General features: G+C 38.3%; 2 protein-coding genes across 2 annotated transcripts; one reads left to right on the top strand and one right to left on the bottom strand.

The window, feature by feature from the left end:
• Positions 1-11,225: 11,225 nt before the first annotated feature.
• LOC140830260 (uncharacterized) lies at positions 11,226-13,268 on the bottom strand. The gene has a single exon (XM_073193542.1). The coding sequence runs from the start codon at positions 13,266-13,268 to the stop codon at positions 11,226-11,228; it is 2,043 nt and encodes a 680-aa protein (XP_073049643.1).
• A 7,796-nt stretch (positions 13,269-21,064) lies between these two features.
• LOC140831063 (BURP domain protein RD22-like) lies at positions 21,065-23,039 on the top strand. Its single transcript, XM_073194791.1, has 3 exons — positions 21,065-21,219; positions 21,338-21,446; positions 21,896-23,039. Exons 1-3 carry the CDS (start codon positions 21,181-21,183, stop codon positions 22,771-22,773), a joined length of 1,026 nt encoding a protein of 341 aa, XP_073050892.1. The 5' UTR covers positions 21,065-21,180; the 3' UTR covers positions 22,774-23,039.
• Positions 23,040-24,669: the final 1,630 nt, after the last annotated feature.

Raw genomic sequence — 24,669 nt, 5'->3', positions numbered from 1 at the left:
AGTAATATTTTTTCATGGATGAGTCCCACATAAGAGATCTGTCTCACAAAATACGACCCTTGAGACCGTCTCACACAAGTTTTTGCCATGCACACAAATACTTCATAAAATCGCAATATTACAAGTCCAAGAAATTAAATTAATGATTTTTTAATCATCAATATTTAAAGTAAAAAAAACTTTAGAGAACGTTTGAAGACAATGGATGTAAGTATTATATACGCTATATTTTTAAACACTGAGATATTGTTCTTACGTTTGTATTTATTTTAAATTTAATTTAGAGTAAATATCTTGTGAGAAGGTCTCATAAATTTTTATTTGTGATATTGATCAATCATACTTATATAAAGAATACAAAATAATACTTTTGACATAAAAAATAATATTTTTCATAGTGACTCGAATAGAATATTTTTAATCTCACATAATTGACTCGTAACACTGTATCACATGAGTTTTGTGTTTAATTTATATATAAAAAAAATACATAACAAAATTTGATATAAATGTTAATGATTATATATATATATATGTGTGTGTGTGTGTGTGTGTGTGTGTGTGTGTGTGCGCGTGCGTGTGTGCCTTTATGCATGTGTTTATATCTATTGTTAAGATTAGGATTTGGAGCTAACTCAAACCTAAAAGCAAGTTTACGAGAGATGATTGTTCAAATCCATATATATAACTGATAAGGTAATTCAGAAGATTTGAGACATCTAAACACCCTCCACGCTCATGAATGAACAACTGAATCATGAAATTTATAAAACATTCGGGTGATCCATATAGTGCTTGAGTTCTGATATCATATTAAAGTTAAGACTTTGATATAACTCAATTATAAAAGTTAGCTCAATGAAAGATTTTTCAAGTCCATATATACAACTCACAAAAACTTAATATAACCAATATAAGAGATCTAACACACCTCATACTCACAAGAATGAAATCGAGAACGTGAATTTTACAGGACATTGTCAGGTGGCTCATATGTCAATTTAATACATAACGGTTAGTTTGAACTCTGATATCATGTTAAAATTAAGAACTGGGCTTAATTCAACATCAAAAGTATGTGTATGTTGTGAGTTTGTGCGTGTAGATAGAGAATGTTCGTTCGACCCACTAATTTAACATAATTCATGTGGTCACTCGATCATGATGTGTTTGTTGTCAAATTGAGTCTTAACACCGATCCATTGACTTGATAGGAAACAGAATTTAAACTCTTGGTTCTAACTCACTTTAGCGTCTTTCTCGATGGAAAAAGACAACAATTTCGTATTTATTACACACACATTTTTCAATAACATATATATATATATATATATATATATATATATATATATATATATATATATATATATATATATATATATATTATTCGTCTCTTGAATCCAGGTATTCTAGTGATAAATTTACTGGTAGAGCTAAATGAAGATGCTGGCTTCGTCCCATTCACCCAATTTAAAAAAAAATTAAAAAGAAAGAGATAATTTATATGTACATAGTTATATATATTGTGGCCATAGATTAGTAATAAGCTGTGTGCACTACAAGAAATTTCCTAATCAACGACCTTTTTACCAAATCGTCGCAAATTGTAGCTAAAATAACGGTGAAAAACCGTTGTCTTTGAATGAACTCTTTAACGATAAAGGTTTTAACAACAGTTTTAAAAAGACAAAAACTGTTGTCGTTGGGTTTTTTTTTTTTGTAGTGGTGATACACACGACACATCCATATGTACACATTAATTTTTCAAGGTACATCCATGTATGAGTATATGTGATGCATGCATATAACATGTATGTGTATGTACGTACATGCACAGTACACCAATATACGTACATACATATATATATACCTATATACATATATATATATATACCTATACATATATATATATATATATATATCAAGTATGTTGAGGTCAAAGGTACATTTATTTGAAAGAGACGCGTTCAAATTGGAAATATTGCAATCTAGCATTAATAATCAAGATTTAAATTTAAATATTACTTTTTATCGTAATAATGTTTCGCGAATAAACATTTATGAAACTGTCTAACAAGAGATTTTACTCTTTTACTTAATAGCCCCAACCTTTTATTTGATATAATATAATATTCAAACCTCTCACGTCACCGGATGAGTATCTTCCGTACCACCGTAAAGGTGACGGTGTTTTTTGGTGGTGATGGAAAAATAAGAAAGACAACGTAAAGAAATTAATTAATAATATTATGGGGGGAAATTTTTTTGCATATAACAAAGTTTAGGTTAAGGGTGCAGTTTGAATCCAATTATGTAATCTCCCATTCGAATTTAAGATCGAAATTGATTGAATAAGAGTTGTGAAACCCAAAACTGACTTGAATACATAGAATAGGATGATGCAGACACTAAATATGATTGAGGTTCACTCTTTTACTAAAATAAAATATTTAAATATGTAACTTACAAAATTAATTCTTTTTTTACAATATACCAAGACATACTTGCGAGCAGTTAAATTGATTGTTGTGCTGTCAATTCACATCTAAATAACCAAAAAGGAAAATAGCCAATTTAGTCTTTAAATTTGTTAAATTTTCTGTTTTTGTTTTCTAATTTGTCAAATTGTAAGTTTACTTTTTGTTGGGATTTAGTCATATTTCAACGGAGGGCTGACATGGTTTTTGACACATAAACGATTCTCTGATGTCATGTCAACTTTTTTATTTTTTTTAAAAAAAATTATGAGACTGTTTTACGAGTTAATTTTGTAAAACAAATTTTCCATGAAAACTATTATTTTTTGTGCCAAAAATATCATTTTCCACTTCAAATATAGACCAAATCGACCCATGAGACTGTATTCTACGAACTCGTTGTCACGGAACTTTTAAATTGCTCCGTTGAGAGTGAATCCGATTGCAAAAATATTTGTATATATTTTTTTATATTTATTAATAAATAGTATGTTTCTTGTGAGACGGTCTCACGAATCTTTATCAATGATACGGGTCAATTATGTCCATATTGACAATAATAAGTAATACTTTTGGCATAAAAATTGATGTTTTTTGAGTAATCCAAATAAGATATACGTCTCACAAAATTGACTTGTGAGATCAACTCACACAAGTTTTTGATTAATTAATTGTTATCTTTTTTTATAATCAAGATTGAACATTTAATTACGACTTAATTAGAGAGTGCAAACATTTATACCTAGTGAGGCATATAGTAATAGCCAGTCTACTCTTGTGGGCCTTATAATTTGTTCATGGCCCGCTTAGATGTATTGGACCATTCTGAAAGCTCACCTGCCCATTTATACCCGATCCAATTCCATTACGTGACGACAATACGTGGATTTGGGCCATCAACCCAATCAACGGTAATTATTTATTGGAAAGTCTCAAATTCAATCTGAACCGATTCGGTTCACAAAATACGATCGACGCATAGATTGGTGTATATATATATTTCTTTAGAAAAATATGATAACCGATTTGGTATACCTACCCACAATCTATTAAAAATAATAATTTGTTATGATATTTTGGATTTTAATGTAATCAAAGATTTTTTTTTAAAATCAGAAAAATCATAATCAAAATTGTTAAAACATTTAAGTTTTGGTTATTTAACAAGGCTGTTGATCGAATATATAATTATAGAGCCTAATTAAACTGAATTCAAGAAGAAAATGAATATTCACAATCAAATTCAAAGTTAATAAGAGTCCAACTAACTAGCTAGTCAAACAGATAGTGCATTATTCAAAGACAAAAAGATGTACTGATAGCCAAATTGACCAAAGCACAACAGAGGGAGCCAAAATGGTAGCGGTTTATTTCAGTCAGTCAGTCTACCTGAATCCGAACATTATCTGAATTTTATCAGCTTACTCAGAGATTAAGAGTCAGAGTTCACTTAATTATCAGATAAAGTTTTTCGCACTATCAGTCACGGATTCCCAATAGAATGTTATAATTCATGCGCACTACCATAATTATATGATCTGTCAGAAAGAATGATGAAATGACAACTACATCAGTATTTTGGAATAGATACAAAATTCAAATAGATGACGCCAAAGTTTGTAAATAAATCGGTTAGACAAAGCTTTGAATCTCTCATAATCTCTCTGAAAAATTTGTCAACGCAATCAAATTTTTTCTTGCTCAAATATTTTTTACGAGCCAAACTGATCAAAGCAAGCACACTCCGATAAGTAATAATATGATCGATCTAGGATCAATTTATGCTTAGAATTTATTTGTAAAATACTTATGATTGAGAATAAGAATTCTTGTAGCTTATTTGATTAAAAGTGAAGAATACAAAGAGTTTCTGTTACGCAGTACTAAGTCTTACCGATGTGGTTGATTTCAAACATTTGTAATAATTAAAATCTTTTAGTAAAATTCTTCCGCAAAGAAGAAGGTGTGGCGAGTGATCAAGACCGTTCATTGCCCGTGCAGGCACTGCCTGCAAGGGTAGGTTGGAACAAACCATTTTAGAGATAGTAGAAAATCGTAATCATATCAATTAGATGTGATAGCATACTTTCCATATCTAAGAATTCGTGTATTCCTTGTAAATAGGTCAATCATATAATTAATTTAATATACTGAATTTACTTATTTTGCATCTTTTTTTTTTTTTCTAATTTAAAAATATATCCATCATTTATCCTTAAAGTTGCCTGAGGTAAAATTTACAGCCGGCCAAAACAAGACATACAATCATTCTGGTTTTCAGATTATGCTATTAAGTCATTCCAAATTTTAAGAGTTGTTAAACATAAAAATTATAGATAGTCTAAAAATACACTCTTTGAAACTTTCAGCCACGCTTGGTCACCAGAGCAGCCACACACGCCATCGCACTAGCGTATGTACTACACGCGCAGGTGATCAGATGCCGGTTTTTACAAGAATTTCCGACATGATTCCGGCCATCTCGTGAAGTTTCATATTTTTTAGTTACATGATTGATTTAACATGGATTTAAAACTTATAACCATGCTCGCGGGAATACACTGTGATACAAAACTTATTTTATAAGGGTCAAATTTCTTATTCTTCGTCTCAGACATGAATTAATATTGTTATTATGATCCTAGGTACCAACTTTTTCTTTTAGGAATATTCGAACAACTACAGAAAGTTGAGGCGAGCCGATGCGAATTTCCATTCTCTTTCTTTCATTATTGTATTTTGGTATTTAACCCAAAATTTACAGCAAAGTTTTATATATATTTCATCATATTGTACATTTCTCATTTATTTGATCATATTGTTCTGTATATTTGATTTTCTAGAATGTTATTGATTCATGACTAGTTATCGATTGACTACTAACTTAATGAAAGAATGGATACTTGGAACGGTCAATGTAGTGGATTGTTGATTCACTTGACAACACGGCTTCCGCTCAAAAATTGAGTCCAATGAGCAACGTATTTAAAATCTGGTACATGGTTCATCTGAAAAACGTGACTTCGATCCGGAAATATAAGTTTATATCTGATCATAAATGATCGATTGTACCGATCTTATTTGAGTACGTGAGAGAAAGTGTTATATAATTATTTAGTGAGAGATGTCTCTTTAGCTCACGATATTTACTTTACGATCTTGAAGAGTCAGTCTGATGTCGACCGCGCAAACTGGGTAGTAGTCGGGTGTGCAATCTGCCAAGTCGGGTATTTGAATATATGTGCGATTTGAATGCTTTATTGTGAGTTGCTGGTGGTCCGGGAAGATTGAGTTCCCTGTCGCCTGAGGACTAACGCCCGGGATGACCTGAGTATTAATCCTGAAATCACAGAACGTTAGGGAGGGGGGCGCCGGAAGTTGTTCCGGCGTATCCACTCCGACGCTCAAGTCAGTGGTGTACGCAAAGGAAAACTTAGAGAGAAAACAAGAATATTTGTGAGTGCTTGTGAGTATCCAGAGAAGAGTTACCTCCTTGTGTAGTACCTACAGGGGGTATTTATAGATGAGTCAGGTAGGTGACTTGCCCGCAAAGTTCGGGTGGTGGCCACGATTCGGGATGGTGGGCCACATATTAAGTGTTGACTTTGTCATAGAACATGGGAGGAGGGGTTCCGAGATTTCCGGAAGACGTGACGATAAGGGAGAGACTGAGCCTCTTTCCCAGGCGCTTTCCACCCGGGTGCCCCTGAGGTGTTTCTGGGACCGGGAAGCTTTTACCCCGGGTGATGGCTTGCCGAGTAGTTCATTGGGAATTCTTCTGACACTTAGAGTGCGTAACTCGCCTGGTATCTGAAGATCCGAGATCCTTCTTTCATACCGGCTCTCTGCATGTAGTCGTAATTTGGGATCTCCTCCCTGCTCTCATCTCGCCCGAGTTCAAGTACCCTCCGGGTCGGGAGCTTTACCCGGGCCCGGATTCCCTTGGGGCCATCACCACTCCCTCCTAAAAAAGTCGGGCTAGAGTCTATCTCGCTGTCCCGATTAGTAAAAAAGAGTCCACTTCCAATGACAGCGGAGCCTTTTAGAATTTTAAAGATGTGGATATTACCGTCAGTGCTGTCGTAAGCCCTAAAATTCAAACTTATCCGCAAGCTTTCGCGCTTCGAGGACCGTTATGATATCTCGAGATTTACGCCTGTCTTTTCGCCTGCTTGGCCCAGCTCGAGGAGGCCCGGGCAGAGATCCTTTTGCTGAAAGCTCAACTGGAGAAAACAGAAGCCCGAGCTGAGAAGCTAGATTTAGAAGCTCGGGCTTCCTTGGATGATTTTGTATTGGCCACCGAGAGAATGGGTGAGTTGGAGGTTGCTCTTGCGGCCCGGGAGGCGGATCTTGCAGCTCGAGCTACCCTGGAGGAGGGGTGGCGGGCTTCTTTCCTTGCCACTGCAGAATTCCAGCAGCTAGTAACGAATAAAGCCTTCCCTTATTTCAAGGCGGGCTTTAACAAATGCAGGGGGCAGGTGAAGGAAGCCGGCCTTTTACCCCCGGAGAAGAAAGGCCTGCTTGATTTGGCCCGGGCCGTCAAATCCTTACCAGATGATGGTGCGGAGCTCCCGGACGAAGAAGAATCCGAGGCGGAGGAGGACTCAGAGCCCGAGCCTACCGCTTAGACGTTTAGTACTTTTTCTTTTTCTGGTAGTTGTAATAATTTCTCTCAATCTAATGCAATTTCTTCCATTCACCCCGATGTCTTCGTGCTAACTTGTGAATAAGAAAAATTTACCAAGTGTTGGAAGATAACCTGGTTATGATAACATCTGAACGATAACACTTAGTACTGTTTGGTACCGAAGATCAATCAACTTAGGCAACCTAGACTTCGGACCCCCTGATTTGATAATAAATTGAAGGGAAGCCGGGGCATAGTATCACCCGGGCCCTTAACAATAATTTGAAGGGAAACCGGGGCATGGTATCACCCGGGCCCTTTATAATAATTCGGAGGGAAGCCGGGGCATGGTATCACCCGGGCCCTTAATAATAATTTGAAGGGAAACCGGGGCATGGTATCACCCGGGCCCTTTATAATAATTCGGAGGGAAGCCGGGGCATGGTATCACCCGGGCCCTTTATAATAATTCGGAGGGAAGCCGGGGCATGGTATCACCCGGGCCCTTAATAATAATTGGAAGGGAAGCCGGGGCATGGTATCACCCGGGCCCTTTATAATAATTTGGAGGGAAGCCGGGGCATGGTATCATCCGAGCCCTTTATAATAATTCGGAGGGAAGCCGGGGCATGGTATCACCCGGGCCCTTTATAATAATTCGGAGGGAAGCCGGGGCATGGTATCACCCGGGCCCTTTATAATAATCAGAGGGAAGCCGGGGCATGGTATCACCCGGGCCCTTTATAATAATTCGGAGGGAAGCCGGGGCATGGTATCACCCGGGCCCTTTATAATAATCGGAGGGAAGCCGGGGAATGGTATCACCCGGGTCCTTAATAATAATTTGCAGGGTATCACCCCGGCCCTCAATATGTGCCGGGGTTCGGGACCTACCGGGCTTTAAGAATATTCTTCCCAAGAACTTGACCTTCCTTTATTGCCAAATAATTAACAAATTTACAAGAATTTCTAAGGAAAGTATTTCTTAAGATAGAGAGCATTCCAAGGTCTTTTGAGAGGACGGCCTTGCCCATCTTCAAGATAATAGGTGCCTGAGCTGACTCTGCGCACCACTTTGTAGGGTCCTTCCCATCGGGCATCAAGTTTGCCAACATCTCCAGCCGGGTTCGCTCTTTTGAGGACCATCTCTCCGATCTGGAATTCTCGGTGTCGGACCCTCTGGTTATAAGCTTTCATCACCCGACGCCGATAAGCCTCCATTCTGATTGCCGCTCTCTCTCTCCTTTCTTCGATGAGATCAAGTTCACTGGCACGGGCGTTATCATTTTCTTCCGGATATGTTTTTACCCGAGCTGAAGTTTGCCCGATCTCAGCTGGGAGCACTGCTTCAGAGCCATACACTAAGCTAAATGGTGTTTCCCCGGTAGCTGTTCGAGGTGTAGTCCGGTAGGTCCAAAGAACACTGGGCAGCTCCTCTACCCAATCCTTACCAACTCCAAATAATCGGGCTCTGAGAGCTTGGACAATAGTGCGGTTGGTTACCTCGGTCTGTCCATTAGCTTGTGGGTAGGCAACGGAGGTAAAAGCCTGAGTAATCTTCATCTCCTCACACCAAGTTCTGACTTTATTCCCCTGGAATTGCCTGCCATTGTCAGATATAAGCTTCTGTGGTATCCCGAATCGGCAGACAATATTTTTCCACATGAATTTAAGAACTTCTTCCTCCGTGATTTTGGCCAGGGGTTCTGCCTCTACCCATTTGGAGAAGTAGTCAATCCCTACTAATAGGAATTTTTTCTGAGCTCGGGTTGTAGGAAAAGATCCCACAATATCCAGGCCCCACTGGTCAAAAGGGCAAGATGCCCAGATGGGCTGCATCAGGGTAGTCGGGTGATGGTTAATGTTGCTGTGCCTTTGGCATCCCTCGCAAGAGCGGACTACCCGGGTGGCATCTTCATGCCTAGTAGGCCACCAGAACCCGGCAAGCAAAGCTTTCCTAGCCAGGGAGGTTGCTCCAATATGATCTCCGCAGCAGCCCTCGTGGATTTCCCTTAGGACATAAATGGACTCATCTCCAGAGATGCATTTAAGAAGGGGACCCTGGAAAGATCGGCGGTATAGACGGTCATCAATCACAACAAACCGTGCTGCCCTCCTCTTGATCTGACTGGCCTCCTTGATATCCTCGGGTAGATAGGATTGAGAGATGTAGTCGATGATGAGGGTGGTCCAGTTATCTTCCCGGGCGCGAGGAGGCCCGGTATCCACCGAAGATACCAGGTTAGTGTGATAAGATATGCCCGGCTCCTGGTAATCGGAAAGCGAAGCTGCCATCTTCGCCAAGGCATCTGCTTCAGTATTTTCCTCTCAGGGAATTTGCTCTATGCTCCAACTTACGAAATGTGTGGATAACTCTTTGATGATAGCTAGATATTTCACAAACTTCTCCTCCCGAACCTCGTATACTCCTTTTACCTGTTGGGCTACCAGCTGTGAATCCGTGTAAATAATGACCTGGTTAGCTCCAACATTACGGGCTGCTTTTATCCCGATGATAACAGCCTCGTATTCGGCTTCATTGTTAGAAGCCCGGAAGTCCAACCCAACTGCCAGCCGTATTTTTTCCTCGGTGGGTGATATCAGCCATACTCCCACACCACTGGCGTCTTTGCAGGAAGCCCCGTCTGCGAATATCCTCCAAATCCCCCCGGTATCGGGGACAACCATCTCGGTGACAAAATCTGATAAGGCATGGGCCTTAATAGCCCGCCGGGGCTGGTACTCGATGTCATACTTTCCCAACTCCACAGTCCACTTTACCAACCTTCCCGAGATCTCTGGCTGAGTCATGATCCTCCCGAGAGGGGTGTTGGTCAGCACAGTGATGGGATGGGACAGGAAGTATGGGCGCAATTTTCGTGCTGTAATCACCAGGGCAAGGGCCACCTTCTCTACCTCTGTATATCTGATCTCGGGCCCCTTGAGCGCATGACTCACATAATAGACCGGCCTTTGGTCAGTACCTTCTTCTCGGACCAGCACAGAGCTGACAACGTACTCGGTGGCAGAAAGGTACACCCAAAGCTTCTCCCCGGGTCTGGGCTTCTCCAGGACCGGGAGCCCGGCTAGATGATTCTTCAATTCCTCGAAAGCCCTTTCACATTTTTCATCCCAGCCAAATTTTTGGGCCCTCATCAGAGCCTGAAAGAAAGGGTAGCTCCGGTGCGCAGATCGGGAAATGAAATGTGACAGGGCTGCGATTTTTCCCGTGAGTCTCTGCACATCCTTGATTGACTTAGGGGATGTCATTTCAGTGATAGACCTGACTTTCTCAGGGTTAACTTCAATTCCTCTCTCGGTGACCATGAACCCGAGGAACTTGCCACTCTTAACCCCAAATGTGCATTTGGCTGGGTTTAGCTTCACCCCATACTCCCTAAGAGTAGAGAAGGTCTCTTCGAGGTCTGGGATGAAGTCAGGGTACGCCCGGGATTTCACCAAGATATCATCTACGTAGACTTCGATATTCCGCCCGGCCTGCTTGGCGAATATCCGGTCCATCAACCTCTGGTATGTGGCCCTGACATTCTTTAAACCAAAAGGCATGACCACATAGCAGAAAGTCCCTCCCGAGGTAATGAAGCTAACTTTCTCCTGGTCCTCCCGAGCCAGGGGGATTTGATGATACCCCTGGTATGCATCCATGAAACACAACAACTCATACCCTGATGTCGAGTCCACCAGCTGATCAATTCGGGGCAGGGGGTAGCAGTCCTTTGGGCAAGATTTATTCAGATCCCTGAAGTCAACACACATTCGCCACTTGCCGGCTGACTAGGGAACCAAGACTACGTTGGATAACCTGGTGGGAAACTGTACCTCTCTAATCTGTCCGGCTTTCAATAGCTCTTCCACGTGGCCAGCAATCACCTTGTTCTTTTCGGGACCAAAGTGTCTCTTTCTCTGCTTTACCACCCGGGAGCCCGGGATGATGTTTAACCGGTGTTCCGCCACGTGAGGGGAGACCCCTACCAACTCTGATGAACACCATGCGAAGATATCCGCATTCTTCTCTAGGCATTGTAGCAGTTGGGCCCGGGTGGTTGGCTCAAGATCCCGGGCTATTTTCGTTGTCTTCATGCGCTGTCCGGGTAAGACGCCTACTTCCTCCTGCTCATCACCTTCCACCATGTGCACCTGTTGGATAGAATGCACTTCCTCCTTCCCTGACCTCCCGCTTTCTCCATCTCGTCGGGCTCTTTTATTTTCGATCTTGACAGTTTCTGCATAGCACTTGCGGGAGGATGGCTGGTCCCCCTTACTTCTCCAATTCTGTTCCCCACCGGGAACTTTAGCTTCTGGTGGTAAGTCGAGGCCACGGCCCGAAGGGCGTTCATAGCTGGCCTGCCCAAAATGATATTATAAGAGGTAGGGGCATTTACCACGGTGAAAAGTGTCATCATCGTCTTTCTGAGCTCCTCGGCTCCCATTGTGAGGGGCAGAGTGATTTCCCCTCGAGGATAGACAGTGTGGCCCGAAAATCCGAATAAGGCTGTTTCCACTGGCCGCAACTGATAATCCTCCAAATTCAGCTGGTCCAAGGCCTCCTGAAAAATAATGTTCACCGAGCTTCCAGAATCGACGAAAACCCGGCGAATATCGTAATTCGCCACTTTTGCCTGGATGACCAAAGCGTCATTGTGTGGGAGGCTGACTCCCTGAAGATCCCGAGGGCCAAAACTTATAACCGCCCCCTCACCCCTTACTGCATCATCCACTCCAAAACTCTCGTGCCGGGAATGCGCTTTCCGGGCTCGGTTGGAGTCTCCATCTGTTGATCCTCCCGAGATCATTTTGATCACCCCGAGGGTTGGTGACCTTCCTCCGTCTTTATTTCCCTGGCTTTGAGATGTTTGACCGGCGTTATCTTTCCTCTCTTGTCTGACCGGGCCTCTGTCCCCCGGCCTATACCCTGCCTCTCTTTTTACCCACGGTGGTCCCCGGGATTTCTTTGTTAATTGCTCCTGATCACCAGGGCCCGACTGGGAAGGGGCCCGCTTCAATCTCCGGCATTCACTCGTGCTGTGAGCACACTTTCCATGATAGGAGCACATCTTGGGAGTGTGTGGCAGGCTTGGAGGTGACCGGTATAGTTTGACTCCCCGATCACCGTCGCAAAGATGGACTCCTTCCCCACGGTGCGGCTTCATGGGGGCGTATCGAGAGAAACGCCCGAGATTATTTCCACGGGCGTTGTCATCAACTTTCCCAACGCGGTCACTTCTTTCTCTGCGGGTGGACTCCCTTTTCTGTCGCTGTGCTTCCTCCATGTTTATGTACTTTTTTGCTCGGGACAGCAGATCTTCAAAATTCCCGGGCTGCTTCTTCACCAGGGATCTGAAAAAATCTCCTTCCCTGAGTCCCTGCGTGAACGCTGTAGTTTTGGTCCCAGGAGAACAAGCCGGCACCTCCAGGGATGCTTTATTGAACCTGCGAATGTACGCCCGAAGAGACTCATCACCTGATTGCTTTACCTCGAACAGGCTGAAAGCAGTCTTCTTGTACCTCTTGCTGCTGCTAAAGTGGTGCAAGAAGGTGTCTCTGAAACCTGCAAAAGATTGTATGCTCCGGGGCTCCAATTTCTCGAACCTCCTCTGGGCAGAGTCCACCAGGGTGGTGAGGAATACCTTGCACTTGATTTTGTCAGAATAACAATGTAACATGGCCATATTCTCAAACCGGGTGAGATGCTCATCAGGGTCTAAGTTTCCATCATACTCCCGGATTTTGGTAGCTTTGAAATGAGCAGGGAGAGGCTCACTTACAATCTCCAGGGAGAAGGGGCATCCCTGGGAACCAGCCGGGGTTGAAATATGAGATGACCCGGCTTTGGCTTCCAACTCTTTCACTTTCTTCTTCAAATCTTCCAGCTCCTGGGCCATAGTATGGGTAGGAGCTTTGGAAAACGCCTGGGAATTTTCTTCTCTGTCTCTCTCTTTTTCGGGAGGAGATTCTCCCATTGCCTCATTTTCCTTTGACTGGCTGGGTTCAGGTAGGGCCCTTTCGGCGAGGGCTTTTTGGACCGCAGCAGCTTTCAACTGAGCCAACTCCTCTGGGAGGTGACTGGGCGAGGGATTTTCTTGACCTCCTTCAGGATTGTGAGGACCAGAGTGGTTCCCAGTAGTTTTACGAGTGGTAACCATATCTACGTCTTTAGAAAAAGTTTCCCACAGACGGCACCAATGATGTCGACCGGGCAAACTGGGTAGTAGCCGGGTGTGCAATCTGCCAAGTCGGGTATTTGAATATATGTGCGATTTGAATGATTTATTGTGAGTTGCTGGTGGTCCGGGAAGATTGAGTTCCCTGTCGCCTGAGGACTAACGCCCGGGATGACCTGAGTATTAATCCTGAAATCACAGAACGTTAGGGGGGGGCGCCGGAAGTTGTTCCGGCGTATCCACTCCGATGCTCAAGTCAGTGGTGTACGCAAAGGAAAACTTAGAGAGAAAATAAAAATATTTGTGAGTGCTTGTGAGTGTCCAAAGAAGAGTTACCTCCTTGTGTAGTACCTACAGGGGGTATTTATAGATGAGTCAGGTAGGTGACTTGCCCGCAAAGTTCGGGTGGTGGCCACGATTCGGGATGGTGGGCCACGTATTAAGTGTTGACCTTGTCATAGAATGTGGGAGGAGGGGTTCCGAGATTTCCGGAAGACGTGACGATAAGGGAGAGACCGAGCCTCTTTCCCGGGCGCTTCCCACCCGGGTGCCCCTGAGGTGTTTCTGGGACCGGGAAGCTTTTACCCCGGGTGATGGCTTGCCGAGTAGTTCATTGGGAATTCTTCTGACACTTAGAGTGCGTAACTCGCCTGGTATCTGAAGATCCGGGATCCTTCTTTCATACCGGCTCTCTGCATGTAGTCGTAATTTGGGATCTCCTCCCTGCTCTCATCTCGCCCGAGTTCAAGTACCCTCCGGGTCGGGAGCTTTACCCGGGCCCGGATTCCCTTGGGGGCATCACAGTCCATTATATTTGACATGATATTTCATAATGATATATTACTATAGCTACATGTCATGTCATACCGAAATAATATACTATTATATTAGCATTTGACTTGATATAAATATATAAACTGAGTTTATTCTGTCACTAAATTATCAAATACTTAACATTTATTTTATTTTATTGTAAATTCCATATTCGGAAATTAAGAAGTCAGAACACAAGAAAATTGAAGTATTGGATACATGATAAAGATATAACGATTGGAATTTCCTATAGTTATTTTGGATTGTATATGAGATCAACAAGCAGCTACCGAGTCGGTTCCACAATGTATACTAGTAAAAGATGCACACGTGTTGCATGCGTTATAATTATTTTTAATTTGGTCAAATGATACTAAACAGTTAACACAAAATTATTTTAAATTTAGAATAATTGTTATATTTAAAAGGGAAGTTTAATATAAAATATATTAAAGAAATAATTCTTTCCCAAAATCCCAACCATAACCTGTGTGTTTATTGCTTTTGTCTTTACTATTTTTTCGCCACCTCTTCAATTTGATTATACATAATTTTCATTTTCATTTCACCGGCCCACTTCTTCATCTTCTACCTTTACAAAATTTGCTGTTTCTTTCTCCTTTTTTCCCATGTAACTAAGCATTAAACATTTTAAAAAATTAACCTTTTTTTGGACGAAAAGGAGGTGAAATAAAAATTTCCAACACAGGACGAAGCGTGTATTGTCAAGGTATTTGTCATTTTTAGTTCTTAATCTTATTTGAATACAAGAGTCGAAAGATGAAATAGAGTTAGTGATTTTTATAATATAAATTTCCATTTATATGAAGTTTGGACAAGAAAGCCTCTGTTGTGTTCTCTATTTTAGTTTTTTGTTTCTTTCTTTTTTAACATACAACACCACTTTCAGATCAACAAAATAGACCCAGTAGATCTGATGTAAATCATATGCATGAGATTCCACATGTTCACAAAATTCTATACGTTGGTTAATACCCCGGGATGTCCCAGGTAAAGGATGGGTCCCGGGACGTCCCGTGCCAGGGAGCCTGATCATGAGGGGTGCCCGGGTCAGGAGGATGGAATGTTCCCGGGCCAATAAAATGACAAGATGGATTAACACCCGAGTCATAGAACTACCCGGGACGAGAAGAGTATAACTTAAAGAATTCATGGAGTGGGCAGCCAGTCAATAGGCCGGGCTATTGGAACAGCTGGAACATAACTTCTCGGGACGTCGTATGCCTGGGCCCTCATAAGAGATCCCGAGAAGTATTTTACCCAAGCCGCATCGATATGAGTGAAGCATTTAATGGCGCCGATTTGATAGAGTGTGCACAGCCGACATATCTCTGACAGTAACATAAATGGTTGACAAAATCAGGTAGGCTGGACGTGACTATTATGAGACTTGACATGTCAGAACAATAGGGTATAATCAGTCACCCTACTATAATTAAAAATCGAGGTCACCATTGCATCCTTTACTATAAATATCAAGTTCTTTACTTGAATTTATTCTCTATTCAGACATTAACTCACACATTGAATACCCTCATTTATTGCTCATTTACTCTTCATTCTCCACACCAATCACACAGCCATCAATTGGCTACATTGGTTTTCTTACTTGAGTCACTGCTGACTTAAGCATCGGAGTGGTCACGCCGGACACCCCTCCGGCGCCTATTCACGTGGTTGCTTTCTTGTTTGCAGATCTCTCAAAATCACTCAAGTAGTCACGAAGTTCATCCTAGACACCCAACTCATATTTCCTTCGACATTTTGATAGCAAATCCGGCAGAGTACCCGACCCGACTCGTCCCATTCGTCCGGGTTGCATCTTTGGTGATGTCTCTTGATCTAATGCAACAAGCAAGAGAAAGTTAACACATGAGGTTTGCAATCATTTTGAAAAAAAGAACACTAATGGAAAAAATAAGGTAATTTGCAACTACGGTATGAAATCCATTTCTGATGACAGCAAACATAGGACAACACACTTGCATGATCATTTCAAAATTTGTACAAGACGAACTGTTAGTGATATAAAGAGAAAACTACTAGTTAAGGATGGAAACAAAGAAGATTTTTCTATTAAAAGATTTCAATCTGACCAAAAACATCAAGATGTATTCTTGCTTAAATGATAATCTTACATCAGTATCCACCGACAACAGCAGAGCATCACAAATTTTGTAAGCTTTTTGCAAGTCTACAACATGTGTTCAAGGTTCTATGTCGCAATACAATCAAGAATGATATAGTGAAAATGTATGACTGTGAAAAGACAAAAGTATTGAGCTTTTCAGAATCTAATGAAGGCAGGATTGCTACTTCTAGTCAAAAGAAAGGGTTTTGGGATTTGATTGTCCATTTCATAGATGATAATTCGACTTACAAAGTCGCATTTCGAAGTACATTTTGAAATTAGTTGTCAAAGATGGTTTGGATGTCATTGCACCTTGTGTTAGGAAGATTCGTGGAAGTGTCACATATATTGGATAACATCTCCTAAAAGAGAGCAAAAGTTTGATGATGTGGTAAGGATTGTAGTACACAATGTGAATGGTAAAAAATTGGTGCTTGATTGTCAAACCTGTTTGAACTCAACATATTTGGTGCTCAAAATTGATGTATGTTTTACGACTTTCCAACAATTTTTGACATGATTCTGGCCAACTGGTGATGTTTTGTACTTTTCGGATATGTGGTTGATTTAATATGGATTTTTAAACTTATTACCATGTCCATCGAAATATATTTTGATACAAAAGTTGTTGAGGATCGAAGTTGAGTTTAGAGGGGGGGTGAATAAACTTTACTCGTTTTTCGTTCTGATGAGGTACTAAAATCCTGTTAAGGATAGTAGTTGATCTTGTGCGAATACTTTCACCTGATTACAATAAAACGTGCGGAAACAATCTGATGAAGTATTTGAAAAACAATAAAACAATAGGCAGCAGTTGTTTATGGAAGTTCGAAGATAAACTCTTCTACGTCTCCCCTTCTTCTGTTTCCAGAAGGTATAACTAAAAGACTTTGGATATTACAGTACAACTCTTGTACACACCCACTTCAGAAGGACTTACACCTCAGCCTACTAAAACTCTTAGTTTCTCAACTCACAAAAATGCGAAACACAAAGTTCTGAAAAGACTCTTTTCAGATTACAGACTCTTCTGACAAAGTATAAATGATGTAAAGATCGTGAAGAGTGTAAGAATCAGTAGCACAAGATGATCTTCAAAAGATCAGATATAAGCTATGAAGCGTGTGCTACTTTTCTTTGTGTTGAACTTTTAAATGCTCAAGGAATTTTGATATTCATCTGATAAGAGAGAAGCTTTGTTCCTTGAAGAATAATAATAAGCGAAGTGTCATGTCGAACAAGGATTTGATCCAAGTATATATAATCGACTTAGTTCAACGTTCACAATCAGAGTATGTCTTCAGATAACTGATACAATCAGCTTTATTACCGAAAGAAGTTCCTGCAGAAAAGCTATAAAACAATCAGTCTTGTTTTATACTTAATTGGGTAAAGTGCATTAAATGACTCCGTATAGTATTTAATGCTGCAATTAATACTAGTACTAGGAACTCTTTAACGGTAACAATTAAGATAGCAACGTTAGAGAACGTTCTCTACTGGTTTTGTATTGTTATCCCTTTCTACTGGTTTAGTTATAGTAGATCAGCAGCTACTGATAAGTTATACTATTGTTCTGGTCTGCTGGTCTACTGGTCTTAGTTATCATCGCCACAATAAAATTCATGTCTAACAAAAGTAATACTAAAATGATAAATGTTTTTTCGTATTTCATTGAATCATTGTTAATTTCATTCTTACATGATTCTAATATGTTGAGTCTATTTTTGGTCATTTTTATTCATATTATATATATATATATATATATATATATATATATATATATATATATATATATATATATATATATATATATATATATATATATATATTGTTTGTTCCTCATATGTTTCATGTTGATTTGAAGGTAAATGAGGGGGAAAAAGGGGATTAAAGCCCAAATCTGCTAGCAGGAAGTGCTAGGGCGGGTGAGCGCGCCTGAGTGGATAACAAAATATATAAGTTTCTAACAGTTCTTGCTGGGGCAGTATATTTCGACTGCCTTAGCAAGGCCTGATAAGGAAAGAAGATTTGCACGATTTGTTTCAGTTTTTGAGAAGTCTTAGAGGAATCTTTATATACGAGAAAAAGGCCCACAATCATCAGATTTGATACAAGAAGCAACCACAAGCATTGTTTCAAAAGAGGAGAAGGGAGAGAACGCATGAACTTAATCGAAGAATAAGAACTCAACAACGTTTTTTTCCTTTTTCTTTTCCATTTTAGTTAGGATGTAGGGGACCATACCCCAAAACAATTATATATGTTTTATATTCTTTTGAAGATTGAATTTAGTTTTTAAGCATATTTGGCTATGTTATTGATTTTATTGCAACGCTGGAGCATGATCAACTTCAAATTTATTTTATATGTTATAATTGAGACCGATGAGATATTTTATAACAAGATAGGTAACATAATCCATGGATCTATAACTTATATAGACATGTGAGTTAGGTACATATTGATAGTCGTAGACTGAAAATCGAACGTTAAAAGATTTCACGGTTCGTTAATATGGTTGTGATTGTTAAATAACACAATGACACTTGGTTATCTCATTTGTAAATTAGATTAATATAGTTCGACAAAGTATATTAATAGATCAGGGAATTCAATCAAAAACATGATTTATAAATTAAAATTAAATTAAGATTAAGAGATATGTGAATCCAGATAATAATAATTGTTTGCTTATTATTTTATTTTCCATTATTATATTTTGTTTGTTTTATCTTTTTATTTCAAATTTAAATTAATTTATGAATTAATTTATTTTTGTTGTAATTAACTAACGAATTTAGCTTAAAATCAATTTTTCTAATAATGTAACGCCTCATATTCGACGACTGTCCTCACTGTATCAAGACGAGTCTTTCCAACATGCTTATGTCATCACTCACATGCACACTGAGAAACTTCTCAGGAGGTCACTCATCCCAAAATTACCCTAAGTCAAGCACGCTTAACTTTAGAGTTCTTATGTGATGAGCTACCGAAAAGAAGATGTGCCTTTTTGATATGTGTAGTACATATCAAATATTTTTAAACTCTCTTCAATTGCACGGACAATGAGCGGCTCCTAGCAGGCTTCTAGGCGGAAGGAACATGAATGAACCGATCTTACACCGGAAGGAGAAGGATTTCGAAATTGTTCCTCTTTTCGGTTGTGGGGACCCGAACCTAATTCGTCTTCTTAAATTATCTTTGGGATTAAGTGGATCAATTAATTGTACTGGGTTTAATTTTTGTTTAAAAAAGGAATTGAACACTTATAATCAAGTGTATAAATTACTATAACAATTTCTGCATCATCTTATATAAACATCAAGATCAAAAGTACAAGTCTTGTACAAAATACATTCATATCAAACTAGGGTTCAACAATTATACATCAAGTGTTGAAAGCCAATTCTGCTTATAAGTTCGGATCTCCACTCTAATCTTGATCTATCATCCTTTTCTCGGCCCTGATCATATCCCACCTGTTGTCGTGCACATATACAAACACAACAACAGTCGGATAAATCCGGTGAGAATAGAATTCCTATTATAAACAATGTATATATGCATTTCATATAAAAGCATAGAACAGTTATCAAATGTAGCATTTAAGATTTCTGAGTAAATTACTCGCATCCCATTTTCAATTTATATATATATATTTTAATTCTAAAAAGAAAGTCAAGATGAAAGCTACACAATAACGTTGATATATGATCCACGTAAGTACATATTATATCGAGTGTGCTCCCAATTTCCTTACATAATCATACCCAATTAAATTTGGTAGTTGTTCGTTAAGTGTTGATCTGCTTACTACCTTGCCCCAACAATCAGTCCATTTTCATAATTACTTTTATTGAATACTTCAAATCAAAAACAAGCACGACAATCTTTTGGATCTATATTCGTGAGACTGATCAACCCGATTTATATCCAAAATGAAAAATAATAATTATCACATAAAGAATAATATATTTTTCACGAGTGAGGTTGTGTAAGATATTTGTCTTTTGTGTACGTATATATTATTATTAATTTTCTCAAAAATTATACAATTTTAAATAACTAAAATAAATCTAATTTGCATTCAATTCTTGCGGGCCAAGTTCGGTTGACGAGGTATGCAGTCATTAAAGTATCATTAAGTTTAGTTGTTGATATTTTCCTTTTCTCACTCATTATTGTAAAAAAAATAAAATAAAAATTAAACTTTATGTTAAATTTTAAAAAATATTAAATCGCCTATGTATAGCTCTAATCAATTAGGCCCGACATTAGTATTAATCGAGTCGTTTTGGATATAAAAGTACCTGTTTTGTTTGGGAATGTTGAAATTCGACGTCTCCGCATTATCTTGTGTTTAACTCAATTGCGGAGCCAGATTCATTGGTACCCGGGCTGCCCAATTTCTTTTAAAAAAATTATATGAAAAGTTTGTTTAATTTTTTATTAATTTAACAATAGTTCGGATAAATCAATTTAAAATATTAAAAAATTCTAAAATTTAATATTTTAGCCCGAGATATAACCATATTCTTAGCTCCATCGTTAGTTTAACTTCAGATTTATTATAATCGGAGTAAAATAATAATAATTATATAATCGTTATCTTTCAATTTATCATCTTAACTCGAGAGTCAAGTAAAGAAGACATCATTAATAATTTGGTGTAGAATCTATCGTCTAGCTCAATCTTTCTGAAAATAATATATACTTTGGTTTTTGTATTCAATCAACACAACATTTTCACAATACTATATAATTTACTTTTTCTTTTTTATATATAATTTTTTTGGCAATTAATGATGGATCAATTGGTCAATATAATCCTATGTGTCTATATTTACACTTCAACTATAAATAGTTCCACCTACATTTGATCACTTCACACCATATTTTTCAGAACCAACTTGGATTTTATCCATGGAGTTCAATTTCTACTTCATTTTAATATTTATTTCTGTAAGTAAATATATAAGTATAATTTCAATTAGATTCCCATGAATAAACCCCATTCTTTTCAATATTGAATAATGATTAATATTTAATATTTCTTTTTTTTGGGTTTGTAATTAATTAGGTGGGATTAATAGGAAGCCATGCAGCTTTGCCTTCAGAGGATTACTGGAATTCTGTGCTTCCAAATTCTCCTATGCCCAAGGCCGTCAAAGATCTCCTCTATCCTGCAGGTCAAACTTTTTAAAAATTATGTACTTACTGTTGAGGTCATATTCATCTGTTTGGCGTGATAAAACATATTAAAATTAAAAATCGATCACGTGAATGTCAGTTGATGAGCACGATTGATGAATAACGTATCAAAATTATATATATATAAATATTTTTAATTTATAATGTAATTTTTGGATTATAAAATCTCATTTACATAAGTTTTTACAGTTGCATAGTGAAATATGGGGAAAATATGTTTATTTCTTATATTTTAACATTTTTTTTAGAAAATAAGAAGAAATAATATTTAAAATATTTTTATTACAGTATATTCTAATATAATGCATATTTACTATATTTTAAAGTTCCGTTATGTTATTATACATTATATTAACTCACGTGAGATATAAAGAAAATGAACCCAAAATTTTCTCATGTAAATATATTTTCTTTCTTTCATCCTCAGAATGGGGGGAAGATAAGAGAACCGCGGTGTACGTAGGAAAGGGAGGCGTTGGGGTCTATACCGGCAAGCCCGGCCACCGCACCAAAGTAGGTGTAGGCAAAGGCGGTGTAACCGTTGGAACGCGCCCCAAGACTGGTAAACCCGTTTATGTCGGTGTCCACCCGGGCGTAAGCCCATTTATCTACACGTACGCCGCCACTGAAACTCAGCTACACGATGACCCCAGCGTAGCACTGTTCTTCTTACAAAAGGACTTGGCCGCGGGTAAAAAAATGAACCTTAATTTCTACAAAACTCAAAATAGCGCCACAGTTTTGCCTCGCAAAGTTGCTGACTCGATACCCTTCTCGTCCAACAAGTTGCCAGAGATTTTCAGTAAGTTTTCAGTGAACCCAAGCTCAGAAGAAGCTGAGATTATGAAGAAAACAATCCAAGAATGTGAGGATGAAACAACCATTAAAGGAGAAGAGAAGTTTTGTGCAACCTCTTTGGAGTCCATGATCGATTTCAGCACCTCAAAGATTGGAAAAAATGTGGATGCAATATCCACAAACTCAGAAAATGGAGATAAATTGAAAGAATACAAAATTGTGGGAGTCAAGAAAATGTCGAGGGGAAAGGCGGTGGTGGCTTGCCACACACAGGTGTATGCATACGCAGTATTTTACTGCCACAAGACGGAAACAACGGTGGGTTACAAGGTATCGATGGTGGCTGTAGATGGGTCGTCGAAGGCAGAGGCGGTGGCCGTGTGCCACTTGGACACGGCTGCGTGGAACCCAAAACACTTGGCTTTTCAAGTACTGAAGGTGAAGCCTGGGTCTGTTCCAGTTTGCCATTTTCTTCCCTCGGATCATGTTGTGTGGGTTCCTCGCTAAGAATTAATAGTTGTTTGAACGACGCAGTTTCGGATCCAAATTAATATGCCAAATAGCAATCATTTGCTCATATTTCCAGTTCCTTTATTAGAAGGATATCACGCAGTACTTTGAAGCGCATGTGTTTTGGTTTTGTTGTATTATATTATGTAATTGCATGAATTCTAAGTGTTCTTGTTCTTGGTGATTTTTATCGAAGATCGATTGTGGATTTTATAAGTAATATTTGTTTCATGGAAAATAAATATGGAAAATATTTGTTTCGATATCTCAGAAATTTAGAAAGTATTTACTTAATTTAGAAAACAAATTTTAAGTTTATATTAACACCAAATTATTATGCATCATAAATTCATAACCATAGTCCATAGAAATACAAATGCACATTACTTTACTACATTAACTAGTATGTTGAAAATCTTAACATTTAGTAACTCTATAAAAGATACGTAGCAAACTACTTACAAGTTACAATCATCGAGTAAACATAATTACGCTTGAGGGTTTAACTAATTTGAGTAAGTCTCTTGTAAAACGGTCTAACGGTTATATATTCGTTGTATATGTCAACTCAGTCCATAATTGAAGCCAAAAGTATTAATAATTTTGTATAAAAAATAATTTTTTCATAGGTTGGACACAAAATTGGTTCATGAGCAGGTTTCATAGGAATTTTGAATTAAACTTGATTAAAATTATATAATTTAATTAATATAACTTAGTTTGTTGATTTTTTTAGTTTAATTTTTTAAAAAATAAAATTAATTTTTATTTTGATCACCATAATGTTATGTCCGAAAGGCAAAACTTTATATTAAATATATTTTTAAAAATACTTTAAATATATTATTATACGATAACTATAAATTAATTAAATAAATACTAATTTAAATCACAATATTATATTGTAAATAATCAAACTAATATTATACTAATATAAAAAAGTATAGACAATTCGATAATCTAAATTTCCAAATTCTAATATTTAAACAACACCGAAACCATACTTTTTTACTTTTATTTTAAAAAATATTCTTTTTTTAATTTTTGGTTGAAAAATATATAAATATATAAAAAACTACAAAAAAAGAAGTTGCATATTCTTTTCAAGAGCTCATCACATAAGAACTCTAAAGTTAAATATGCTTGACTTGGAGAAATTCTGGGATGGGTGACTCCATGTGAAGTTTTCTAGGGTGCATGTGAGTGAGGATATAAACACGTGAAAAAGACTCATATTGGTATAGTTGAGACATTAATCGAATATGAGACGTTACAGTTGATATCAGAGCCGACCTCTTATAGTATGATGTGATTCGAGGACGAACTAAGTGGAATCTAGTGGACATGTGACACCCGAGGCCGAAGAAAGAGGGAAGTGATCACCCATGCCAAGAGGTTACATGAGTAATAAATGATTTTTGGCAGGCTTCTATGCCAAGAAGACACAGATGAACCGATTTGACACCTAAAAAAGAGGTATTCCAAGACTATAAAGTTTAGGAGAGCTTAAAAGATTTTATAGGTAATAATAATATCAATAAGGTGCATCTTCTTTCTAAGAGCTCATCATATAAGAACTCCAAAGTTAAGCGTGCTTGTGAGTAAGAACATAAGTACGCTGGAAAGACTTGTCCTGATACAGTGGATACATTCGTCAAATCTGGGACTTTACAACTCAATTTGTGACGTCCCGAAATTTGAGATCCACATGAACTACGTGCGTGCAAGCTATTAAATTACTTATGTATTTTATTAAATGGTTTTAATGCATGTTTAATTCACTGATTTGTGTTTTAATTCATTATTTATTTATTTGCATCATTTTAAATTAACTATGCTTATGCGATGCACGTTAAAATGTTTTCTTGAGTTTCATGATTCAGGCGAATATTC

The sequence above is a fragment of the Primulina eburnea genome, chromosome 4 (assembly GCF_022965805.1).
Source record: "Primulina eburnea isolate SZY01 chromosome 4, ASM2296580v1, whole genome shotgun sequence".
Lineage (NCBI taxonomy): Eukaryota > Viridiplantae > Streptophyta > Magnoliopsida > Lamiales > Gesneriaceae > Primulina > Primulina eburnea.
The sequence above is the reverse complement of the archived record's forward strand: the minus strand, read 5'-3'. Positions and strand labels throughout refer to the sequence as shown.

Bases quoted from the DNA above. Each gene is read 5' to 3' on its own strand.
- LOC140831063 (XM_073194791.1), top strand. From the start codon at position 21,181: ATGGAGTTCAATTTCTACTTCATTTTAATATTTATTTCT. The intron at 21,220-21,337 runs GTAAGTAAATAT...GTAATTAATTAG, and splicing joins TCATTTTAATATTTATTTCT to GTGGGATTAATAGGAAGCCA. The intron at 21,447-21,895 runs GTCAAACTTTTT...TTTCATCCTCAG, and splicing joins AGATCTCCTCTATCCTGCAG to AATGGGGGGAAGATAAGAGA.
- LOC140830260 (XM_073193542.1), bottom strand. From the start codon at position 13,268: ATGGTTACCACTCGTAAAACTACTGGGAACCACTCTGGTCCTCACAAT.